At 42.5% G+C, this 12661-nt stretch overlaps 1 protein-coding gene across 2 annotated transcripts in view; it reads left to right on the forward strand.

Moving 5' to 3' along the window:
* Positions 1-12661, forward strand: part of LOC134225215 (organic cation transporter protein-like) — an 86271-nt gene that overhangs the window by 58164 nt on the left and 15446 nt on the right. The window contains exons 2-3 of one of the 2 annotated variants that reach the window (XM_062705091.1): positions 5535-5945; positions 6020-6165. The exons of the other annotated variant lie outside the window; for it this stretch is intronic. Of the exons in view, the coding sequence (XP_062561075.1) occupies positions 5807-5945; positions 6020-6165 (285 nt within the window). The 5' untranslated portion in view covers positions 5535-5806. The remainder of the gene's footprint in view (positions 1-5534; positions 5946-6019; positions 6166-12661) is intronic. 2 annotated transcript variants of the gene reach the window in all.

A 12661-nucleotide genomic window follows, 5' to 3' on the forward strand; every position in this document is an offset into this window, starting at 1 on the left:
CGCTGTCTAGCAGTAGGCGCGATTATGATATTTGGATCGGTTTTTCGAAGCGTTAGTGGCTTCATCGGTACACATAGCGGTATGAACGGGATGGATTTTGAGGAAATTGCCACATAGTTGGACGGCACTGGAACACCTCCTGATCGTGAAGGTTCGGGTAATAGTTCCTATTCTTGCACCGGTACCTATCGAATTTGATGTATGCCGGAATGAACGTACTGGAGCGGGTAAGGATTATGGTAGGCGTATTCATCAATTTACCTTCCGGCCATCTTTTTTGAATCCGATGTAAATACCGTACCTCCTGGATAGTGGCTGGCAGAGGAGGTAGTCATTTGTCAGGGATGCGGCGTCGGTATTCGTCACCACGCGCCTGGTCGAATTCAGCTGCGGCTGCTCGACGACCATGACTGGTTACTCAAACGTATTTCCAACGGTCTATCTTCAGCAAGCTCTGCCCTAGGAACATTTTGGTTTAATGCTGGTTTTATAGAAGTAATGAAGAGCAATAATTGGTTTTCATGACCGTTATAAAACTAAAAATGTTACTTGGAACAGGCTTTGACTCCGTACTTTAAGAGCGTAACTCGCTCCACGGTTCTCGTCTCGTTGTTGGCTTCTTCTATCGCTCCTCAGAGGAATGACATGGTGGAGAGGCGGAACAGGAATGGATCCTGCAGCAGCGGTCCATTCACTTCTTGTATGTGTAGAACTTTCAATGGCCCGGAGTTGTTGTTTTGGTCCATGTAACGTAAACCGTTGATATGGTTTTTCATGCCATTTTCATTAGGGCCCCCTGGGTCCTCTAAGCGAAAGAAGTGTCACAACTACATGATCACTTATGTGCTTCAAGAAAAGATATTTTAGTTACTAGATAAAGATTGTCGCTGTCGTCGCTGTCCGGAACATCTTTTGCTGGCGAGGATAGGGGAGCTAAATGTCAAAGAAGGAAAATCCATACGATTTGACAGGCATGTACCACACATGTTTCGGACAGCAGAACAAAGGGAACCGAAGCGACAACCTTTATCTAGTAACTAAAATATCTTTTGCTTCAAGTGTCACTGGCTGCGGTAATTCTGGCGCTTATCATAAGAAAAAACGAAACGCGGAAGATCTCACTTGCGCCACTCAACGATTACCTTCGAATATTCCGATTCTATTCGCGAAGGTAAATTCTTCACGCACAGTCTGACAGTCCTTATGGGATTTTACTGTGGAGGGATAAGAAAGGGTGATTGGCGGCCATGTTTCACGCACAGTCTGACAGATAGCAATGAGATTTTGCCATAAGAGTGAGTAGAGGCATTACCTTCGTATTCGCGAATCGCACTCGCGGCGACTTTAAGTGTGATTAAAATAAATCTCAAATTTCTGTGAAATTTAACCAAAATCTTAAAAGCAGAACTGTTTGGTAAATAATTTTACAGATCTTTGGTGGTTTTGATAAGTTGAAAAAAGGAAAACATTAAAGAAAATCGTTGAAATAATTTCCGAGCAATGCTGCTGTTGAGATTTCGATGAATTTCACCGAAATTCTTTCACACGCCATCCCCCGGAACGGACCAACAAAACGGTATTAAGAATCCCCCAAAATCACGCGACACGACTGCACTGTCTTTGGGGGACCCTTAAAGCTCGTACTAGTTTCTTGTTTATCGAAAGCAACCAGGCGTTCCCACCTCTACGTGGGGTTCGCGGTTGTACTGACGCACCAGTCTCTGGCACTGTTTTGTTTCTTCACGAAAAACGACCACGCGTTTCCATGTGAAGTACATGGCGACCACAAGAAACGGCCGTAGCTAAGGCCCGTTGCCGGATCGTTCTGTTTTTTTTGTCTCCAGCCTCTAATTCTGGTCATGCCAGTGCTGACCTAATTTGATGACTCTCTGACATTTAAAAGACCACTTACCACTATATTGCACAAAATGCACTAAACGGATCTGGGATCGTTTCGATTGACCGTCACACTGTCCTATACCGTGGTAAAAGACAGACCGAATGTAGATGGAAATGCTTATAGAACACTAAGTTAAATTGCTGGCCAAGTTCCAGTTGAAATGTAGAGACATTGAAAAAAAGACACATTCGTAGGTATTCTGTTCACATGTTGCCACGACCTCTTCTGTTTCCTGACGTAGGTAGACAAATCTCGCTTAACTTTTCAAAAGGACCTAAGTAACATTTTTTTCATAAATTAATTTGAATAGCGCAATCAATATAAAAACATGAAGGCTTTCGATTGCAGTACTCAAATTAATTCATGAAAAAAAATGTTACTTAGGTCCTTTTGAAAAGTCAAGCGAGAAATCATAGAAAATGTGCTTCTTTTCGAAATTGATAAAAATTTCGTTGACACACTGGTTTTCATTATTTCCACACTATTGGAAATATGCCTGGAGAAGATACCGTGGGGATCTTTTTTCATAATTCTAGAAGATTCATCAATATGTCTAATTTTGTTGAATTAAAACTGTTTTTACTGCGACAAAAATGAATGTGTATTGTAATACACGATAAAGCAAACACCATATAAATTCAGTTATCCAAGGTTATCCGTATGTTGAATATTGCAAATATTTTCTCTTTATAAACTAAACATTCCTTAGTAGCCAAAATTTTTAATTATCTTCAGGGAAATTCGTACTTTTTTAGAATAGATTCCTTTCGTCACAAGTCTCTGACGTTTTACGATTCGCAACTTTTCGCGCATCGAAGCAAGCGCCTGGATGCTGGCATCATGAGTGGGTAAGAACCGGCCGCAGCTGCTCGTGAGTTTTGATTCAGTATTTCTAAGGGCCCATCCATGCAAAAATGGTAACCTGGCTTAGAAACCTCGCAGTTAATAACTGTGGAAGTGCTTAATGAACACTAAGATGCGAGGCGGCTCTGTCCCAGTGTGGGAATGTAATGCCAATAAGAAGAAGAAAAAGGGCCCATCCACAAATTACAAAACGCTTCAGGGGTGGGAGAGGTCTATATGAGAATTACGGTCCATACATTTGTTTTGAAATCTTTCATACAGAAAGCATTACGGGTTGGTGTTTAAAACTGGCAACTTTATCGTTATGTAATTTATGAACAACCCTAATAGATGGACTAGCTTTGTTAGCTTCGATCAAGCTTCGCGTCAATGCAGTCTAATGCTCTGAAGTCCCACATGGGCATGTGAATGAAGCTTTTCGTTCTTTACCCACTCATCCACTGATAAGCAGACTGCAGCAGTATACCTAAAGTGGTTCGCTGGCAGCGGTCTTGTTGTTGTATACGCTGCCTGGTGGCATGATGAGGGATCTGTTTTCTTGTTTCACAGCTCTGTGGCCGTTGACTTTGAACATACCATGATGGCTACATACGACAAACACCTGTTTAAAAGAATGTAGAGTTGGTAGAAGTTAGCAAAAAAAAAAATGAAGGAAGCGAAATGCGGATTGATTTGAAGATTTCGCAGCCGATTTTCAACTTACCTCATCTTCGAAAACACGCGGATAAGAGCACCTTTAGTATTTTTTTTATTGATTTTTGTTTTTCCTCAGTGGTATGGTGACTGATCGTGTTCGTAGAAATACTAAAGGTGCTCTTACCCGCGTGTTTTCGAAGATGAGGTAAGTTGAAAATCGGCTGCGAAATCTTCAAATCAATCCGCATTTGGCTTCCTTCATTTTTTTTTGCTAACTTCTACTGATCGTGTTCGGTCACCATACCACTCATAAATTTGTGAATTTGTATGCACTGCATTGGGAGACTCTTCTGTCAGCTTCCTTTTCCTAAGTATTTCAGCAAAGAGTGGAATATTTATTGGATGAACATCAGTTGAATGTACCAGGCCTTGTTCGGAATTAGCACTTGCAATTTGTTGTTCAATTGTCGTATGCTGCATTGACTGCAGCGATGCACTGTTGATCAATTTCTGTATGATCGAAGAACATCAAGATCTCACAAAAAAAACTTTTCATGATCAACAATGCTCTGCAGATTGATTCAAATTTTTGAGTTTTTGTTGTTCTATGCTTGAACGATGATATTTGCTACTTTAATAGTCTTCATTTAGAGCTAATTTGTACGTAATTTGACTATGCACATTGCGTCTTCTGGGAATTGTTATAAAAGCAGTCACTTGTATGAAACCTGACAGGTACCTTATGTTCGACCTGTCAGGTAGTGCTTAGTTTTATTGAACGCAATTAAAGAAATATTTTGTTTGAGATTAATATTTTTCAAAGTATAGGCACACGGCAGGTATTTTTGTCTTTGATCATATGGGCTAAAACTAACAACATCAACGTCCATTTGCTAGAACTCCAATATAGCAGAACGTTTCTCCTGGGCTTACGATTTGGTACGGATGAGTTTGGCAAAAAGTGTCTCTTTTATTGTTTTCGAGAGTATGACAAAAATAAAAACGCAGTTGAAAATACCTACCTTAACCCTACGGTTGATATAAATTGAATTTTTCTTCCAAAAACAAATATTTATCTCTTTCATTCAATTTCTTAGGAAAAAAAATGTTATAATTAAATATTGGAATGATTTATGAATATCTAAAACACTCCCTAATAAAATGAAAAAAAAAAATTAAAAAAAATCTATCTATTTTTACCTCGTGATCACCCGAAGAGCACTAGGACATAATTTTATTCAATTATCATAGTCGTGTTCAATTATCTGTAGTAAGCATAGCAAATGATGATGATGATGAAATTATAGTCCCATTCGCATCAGTAATTTAAAATTTATGAATCATCATATCAAATTGCGTTAGAAAAATCTATGGAAGATAGTCGCTAAATATTGAATAACTTGTCCGGACCGCACACACCGACATCTGACATCGCACACTACAGCAGCACAAGAGTCGCCGATCTTGTCAAACGGTTGCAAACAGGGATCGAACTTAAATGCACCAACTATGGGCTTTGTTTCTTGTCCGCTGGCGCTATTGCTTGAGCGGGTTGAGTTAGCAGATGGATGTAAATTTCCTTCACGGCGATCTAATTTATTCTATACGCATTTTCAAATGTGTCGCTCAGCACAGAGCCATTTATCGGTTCTAATTATTTGGATTAGTTAGTCAAACAACTAGGAAAGGATTTTCTGCTTCGGAACCTGTTTCGCGAATTGACCGCCCTTTCAGAAGCTTGCATTCCTTCGACTTGAGTGCTGTAACTGAAACTCATGTACGCTGCATTGAATTCCATTTCACCGTGTTCTGTGTTGCAATTAAATGAAGCGATACTAACTCGTTTTTCTGACCTGTCGTTTTCAGTTGCTTACTTTATACATAATTTAGTGCTTTCGCTTCTGTGCGACCTGTTCTTTGCACGAGTAATGTATTTTGTTTCGCAAGTACAATGATACTAACCCAACACCTTCGAATCGATAGTTACATGCATTGTCCGCTAGTCTAAATGGAGTTTCTGCTGATGGATATATTTATTCATCAGCTATTGGTCATATGGTGTTAGTCTGGGTCGCGTTATTCTCCGGGAACATGTTCCACAACGTTGAAGCAATTCCCATATTATTTTATTTAGTGTAGAATTACTGATTCCCCAATATCGAATCAAATTAGTGATACCCTGGAAGATATTCGTTACAACAACGGTTGATGGATAGATTTACAAATTCGTGAAGAAACCCAATTTAGTTCGAAGAATCTACAGTTCTAGTCACAGATATCTGGTCACGTAAACCTTAGAAATTGGAGATAAGTTAAGTTTATAGAAGCATATGTTTGTGGTCTATTGTCATCAATATACTGCTAAAAATATAGACACTTCCGAAGGAAGGGTCAAAACAAGCAACAATGGTAGACCCTATACCGTCGATTATGAAAGACTTCGGAACGTGGCAGCTCAGAGCGGTGCTGCTGATATATTTGAGCAAAATTCCGGCGGCGTGGTTGATGGCGTGTTTGATTTATACCGGACCGGCCCCCAAGACCGGTGAGTGCGTTTGTGTTTCTGATTTGCAATATCTGTCTGTGACTGTTCTAATGCGGTTCGAATTTGACCCGAAGGTGATTTCTACTGCAAGCCGCCCGTATCAGTGGAAGTTCAATTTAACGAAACGCGATGGATCGCGGCTTCTCATCCGATCATGGGAATAGCCGGCACCCAGGAGCCTGTCGTCGATTATTGTAATGTGTTCGAGAATAGTGTGGAGGTGAGTTGTTTTGTGTGTCTTTTCTTTAACAGTTTGTCCCTGTTGATCAACTCGGGGTCGAATGTATGATGTTGAAAATCTTAATTTGTAGTTACAAAAACATTACAAAAAGGAAATAACTACTAAATGTATCCTAAGATATTATAAAATCGTTATAGATCTTCAGATTGTGAACAGAATTTGTTCTCTCTCGATTGCAAATAACCAAGTATCGATGGAAGCTAAACAATGATCATAAAAAATATTGATGTCATTATTAAAAGTAGATAGGTACTGAAGAAAAGTAAGATTCAGTAAGATTCATATCAAGTTTCGACAAAGTAAGAAAACACAATATGCCAAGTCTTGGAACTAACAAGGCAAGGAGACCGTTCAAGACGCGCTCATCAAAAACAAAAATGTTGGCTGCAACGTGTGTGCAGATATCATAAAATCGAAACTGTACTACAATTCCTGCTCTCAAAGCAAGGGCGTCCCCGTTTTTTTTATTCACTGGAAAAACTAAATGTTAATTTTGGTATTGAAACCAACGCCTAAAGAAAAAGATAGCTTTCAGTTTTACGAAATAAAATTCTACGAAATAGGTACACCAGTTTGTTTCATCTATGGAAAGTTCTGTCCAGTCTATGAACACGGCCTTTCAAAGCATTTATAATTATGTAATGAATACAACACGAAAGTGATATTTTTCAGGAATGCAAGTCTATTCACAAATCATTTATAATCTATTTTTATTTGACCAAGTATTTGTTTCGTTTCGAGTGATAAGTTCCCCATATTCTTTTTCTTTTGTGTCAATTCTGCCATTATTCCGTAAATGATAATAAATATCTGAATATTTATACTGGGGTCGCCTTATACGCGGATGAATTTTACATTTTCTCATTCTGATTCAATTTCTACAACTTTCTTAATACCATCTGAGTTTTTGAGGATTTTTTCGTGAAGTTTGCTTAATGCTCAACATAAATCCAAATTCCAAAAACAAGGAAAAGCAAATTGTGTAATAAGCGACCCCAGCATAATGACGGTTTTGGGCACAATTCGTCTTTCCTATGTCAAAGTATCTTATGGCCAATTTGGCCATCGTATGGCCAACACGCTTATCAATGCCTTGATAGAACAGAATTTGTCAAACCCGTTGTTTTGCTTAGAAAATTGTACTCTTATAAAGCAGACCATTAACGTGAAAAATAACGCGATCGTTAACGTTAAATCAACGGAGAGCGTTACCGTTACCATTGATGAACGTTCAATAGAAATTAACGGAAAAATCGTTAATCGTTGATATTATTATTATTATTTAATCAGACTAAGGCCGAAGTGGCCTGTGCGGTATATAAGAGTCTTCTCCATTCGGCTCGGTCCATGGCTACACGTCGCCAACCACGCAGTCTACGGAGGGTCCGCAAGTCATCTTCCACCTGATCGATCCACCTTGCCCGCTGCGCACCTCGCCTTCTTGTGCCCGTCCGATCGTTGTCGAGAACCATTTTCACCGGGTTACTGTCCGACATTCTGGCTACGTGCCCGGCCCATCGCAGTCGTCCGATTTTCGCGGTGTGAACGATGGATGGTTCTCCCAACAGCTGATGCAATTCGTGGTTCATTCGCCTCCTCCACGTACCGTCCGCCATCTGCACCCCACCATAGATGGTACGCAGCACTTTCCTTTCGAAAACTCCAAGTGCGCGTTGGTCCTCCACGAGCATCGTCCAGGTCTCGTGTCCGTAGAGGACTACCGGTCTAATTAGCGTTTTGTAGATTGTCAGTTTGGTACGGCGGCGAACTCTGTTCGATCGGAGCGTCTTGCGGAGTCCAAAGTACGTACGATTTCCAGCCACTATGCGTCTCCGAATTTCTCTGCTGGTGTCATTTTCGGCAGTCACCAGTGAGCCCAAGTACACAGATTCTTCTACCACCTCGATTTCGTCACCACCGATGCAAACTCGCGGTGGGTGGCTCACATTGTCTTCTCTTGAACCTCTTCATATCATGTACTTCGTCTTCGACGTGTTGATGACTAGTCCGATCCGCTTAGCTTCCCTCTTCAGTCTGATGTAGGCTTCCTCCATCTTCTCAAAGTTACGTGCCATAATATCTATGTCATCGGCGAAACCAAATAGCTGGACGGACTTATTGAAAATTGTACCACTCGTGTTAATCCCTGCTCTTCGTATTACCCCTTCCAAAGCGATGTTGAATAGCAAACACGAAAGACCATCACCTTGCCGTAACCCTCTGCGGGTTTCGAAGGGACTCGAGAATGCCCCTGAAACTCGAACTACGCACATCACCCGATCCATCGTCGCTTTGATCAACCGTGTCAGTTTATCCGGAAAACCGTGTTCGTGCATTAGCTGCCATAGCTGGTCCCGATCGATTGTATCATATGCGGCTTTGAAGTCGATGAATAGATGATGTGTGGGAACGTTTTATTCGCGGCATTTCTGCAGTACTTGGCGAATGGCGAACACCTGGTCCGTGGTGGAGCGTTCGCCCATAAAACCCGCCTGGTACTGCCCCACGAACTCCCTTGCAGTTGGTGCTAGTCGACGGCATAAAATTTGGGAGAGTACCTTGTAGGCGGCGTTCAGCAATGTGATTGCGCGGTAGTTGCTACAATCCAGCTTATCGCCCTTTTTGTAGATGGGACACACGACACCTTCCATCCACTCCTGCGGCAAAACTTCCTCCTCCCAAATCTTGGTAATGACCCAGTGCAGCGCTCTAGCCAGTGCCTCACCACCGTGTTTAAATAGCTCTCCTGGTAGTTGGTCAACCCCAGGGGCTTTGATGTTCTTCAGCCGGCCAATCTCCTCCTGGATTTCCTGGAGATCCGGAGCCGGTAGAATTATGTCCTGCGCGCGTTCTCCCAGGTCCATCACCATACCGCCATCTTCGTCTGCCACATCGCCATTCAGGTGTTCTTCGTAGTGCTGCCGCCACCTTTGGATCACCTCACGCTCGTTCGTAAGAAGGTTCCCGTTTATGTCCTTACACATATCAGGCTGTGGCACGTGGCCCTTACGTGAACGGTTCAACTTCTCATAGAACTTTCGTGCGTTATTAGCGCGGTACAGTTCCTCCGTCTCTTCACGGTCTCGATCTTCCTGCTGGCGCTTTTTCCTCCGGAAAATCGAGTTTTGTCTGTTCCGCGCCCGTTTGTATCGTGCCTCGTTCGCCCTCGTGCGGTGTTGCAGCAATCTCGCCCATGCTGCATTCTTCTTCCAGTAACTGCTCACATTCGCCGTCATACCAGTCGTTTCTCTGATCCGGGAGCACCGTGCCAAGTGCAGCGGTTGCGGTGCTACCAATGGCGGATCGAATATCTCTCCAGCCATCTTCAAGAGACGCTGCGCCTAGCTGCTCTTCCGTTGGAAGTGCCACTTCCAGCTGCTGCGCGTATTCTTGGGCTAGTCTACCATCTTGTAGCCGCCCAATGTTAAGCCGCGGCGTCCGACTTCGACGCGTGTTGTACACCGTCGAGAGTTTTGAGCGCAGGCATACTGCAACGAGGTAGTGGTCGGATTCAATATTCGCACTGCGGTAAGTGCGGACGTTCGTGATGTCGGAGAAGAATTTACCGTCGATTAGAACGTGGTCGATTTGGTTTTCCGTTTCTTGGTTAGGTGATCTCCATGTGGCCTTGTGGATATTTTTGCGGGGAAAGAAGGTGCTTCGGACTACCATTCCGCGGGAGGCTGCGAAGTTTATGCATCGTTGGCCGTTGTCATTCGATACGGTGTGTAGACTATCCGGTCCGATGACCGGTCTATACATTTCCTCCCTTCCTACCTGTGCGTTCATGTCACCGATGACGATTTTGACGTCCCGCAGTGGGCATCCATCGTATGTCTGCTCCAGCTGTGCGTAGAACGCTTCTTTCTCGTCGTCGGGTCTCCCTTCGTGTGGGCAGTGCACGTTGATGATGCTATAGTTGAAGAAACGGCCTTTAATCCTCAGCTTGCACATCCTTGCGTTGATTGGCTGCCACCCAATCACGCGTTGGCGCATCTTACCCAGCACTATGAAGCCGGTTCCCAGCTCGTTGGTGGTGCCACAGCTTTGGTAGAAGGTAGCCGCTCGATGCCCGCTTTTCCACACTTTCTGTCCTGTCCAGCAAATCTCCTGCAGCGCCACGACGTCGAAGTTGCGGGGATGTAATTCATCGTAGATCATCCTGTCGCAACCTGCGAAACCTAGCGACTTGCAATTCCATGTTCCAAGCTTCCAATCGTGATCCTGTATTCGTCGCCTAGGTCTTCTGCCGATTATGTCGAGTCGCATTATCTCTTATATTGTTCGTAATGATTGGTTTTCTAGGCGGCTTATTGGGCCAGCGCAAACCTCCTGTCTCGTCGGAGGGCCGTCGTGTCAGGGCTGTTTAGCGTCCCACCTAACACCAGGACTTGGGCTTGTGCGCTTTGAGCGGCACACGGTCGCTTTGGTGGGGCCTACTTGCGGATACATGCAGCTTTTTATAGAGGTTTAACAGGGCCCACTGTCAAACCCCACCACATCCTAGGCAAGCCCCACAACTCGCAGATGGCCTGGGGAGGGATCGTCAAGCCCTTGGACATAGTCCCTGCTGCCCGGGTGATATTAACGTCAACGAATTAATGAAACGGCGTTAATCGTTGACGTTAACAACCTTGGGCGCTATTGTGCTTGCAATATTCTTGCATGCGTGAAATATTGCTCTAGCTTGAGATCCTTCGTACAAACAGAGTGGCATTCGGCAAAATTGTTCAGGATGTCCAGGACTATAAAGCGGTGCTCGGTGTAATGAGCACTTCTTCCAACAGACAGCGCTAGTGATTATTTACATTCGAGTACATGTGAGATCTGACGTATTTTGGTGCGTAGTATTTTTGGCAAACATGAATGTTGTGGTAGAGTCTACCAAAAGTTTTCTTTGTTTTCAACCTGCTCTAGCGATGCAGTTTCAAATTTTTGCGATAAGCATACATAGGTATATGCAATGTGGAAAGCGCCATATATCGGAATATCTTGAGTTAGTGATTTCAAATATATCACCATCTAGCAGCCAAGTTCTTAACTATCCAATTCCTCATGTCAAAGCACACGCCTTCTTGCATAACCTTTTTGAAAAAGTGCAGTTCAAAATTGGTAGGATTTCTAAATTCATATATATGTAAGCAAAATAAGCACGAAAAATCATTGTTTTTGTACCCTTATTTACAAAAACCCCTCTTCGCTAAGGTAACCGTCCACCTATCAAGATTAGGTAACGTCCTGAAAGATGAGTTTTCTTTCGAAACGTCCCAAAAAATCCGAAAAAAAAACTCAATTGTTTCAAAAGCTACAACCGTGATTATTTATTCTGGTGCAAGATATAATCATCCTTTATCACACCAAACCATTAAATCATCGACATCTAGCGGAATTCGGTACAATAATAAAAAGAAAACATCGACGAAGAGAAATCGATCAATACAGTTACGCCCCTATGAAACTAAGCGCGAGATTTGTTTCTTGACTATTAATGGTCTCAACATTTAACTAATGACATGGCTTGAGATAGACACAATATTATCGATCTTAATTAGAGCGTTAAAGATTAAAGCTTCGAATGTATGATTAAATTTGTTATGATTAAATCATTCAACTGGGGCCATCCTTAGCCTAGCGGTAAGACGCGCTGCTACAAAGCAAGACCATGCTGGGGTGGCTGCGTTTTATTCCCGATGCCTCGCCAATTTTCCAAGCATTTACCCGGACCCGGTTTGTGCTTGTGAAAGTTTTTTTTTGTCTTTATTTAGGAGACTTGCAGCCCGAGGCTGGCTCGTCTCCGCTTGTGGAAGTTATTTATGGCCAATATAAATTTTTTTACGAAAAACAAACGAAAAACAAAAAGCAACTTCAAGGTTCGTAGAAGTGAGCGTTTTTCCATTGCTCTTGTTCAGTTAAAACTTCGTGGACATATTTAAAGCCTTGAAATATTATTCTAACAACCAGCCATAGCAAATGTTTAAAACATTAAAAAATCGGTAGCTCGGACGGTGGCATTAACCGTTTGTAGGTGTAGGGGTTCAAAGTCGACATTCAAGACATAAATAAGAGTGTGAGCTAGGAGATGACGAGTTCTGTTTTTCTCGAGGCTTTTCTCCAACCTTGGACTGAAAGTCTCGATGATGAAGACAAAAAAACAACTTAATTCACCGAGTGGTGACACTGCCTTTCTCGCATTTAGCCAAGACACCAACCTTATATGGCGCTTACATAGTTTGATTTTATTATCTTAATAACTTTAAAACGCAATGGTCGATCGTTATCAAATTCAATAGTGATCAACTAGGGTTTTTCCCCCGTCGAATGCAACTTGTTGCGAGAAAATCGGTTAAGAATTACTATATGAAAATGTGGCTAATGTTTTTCGGTTTTCGTGTGCACACACACACACAATTACACACGGTCAGACAGACATTTGTTCAGTTCGACGAGCTGTGTCGATTGGTATATAACATCATGG

Source organism: Armigeres subalbatus, chromosome 3 (genome assembly GCF_024139115.2).
Source record: "Armigeres subalbatus isolate Guangzhou_Male chromosome 3, GZ_Asu_2, whole genome shotgun sequence".
Lineage (NCBI taxonomy): Eukaryota > Metazoa > Arthropoda > Insecta > Diptera > Culicidae > Armigeres > Armigeres subalbatus.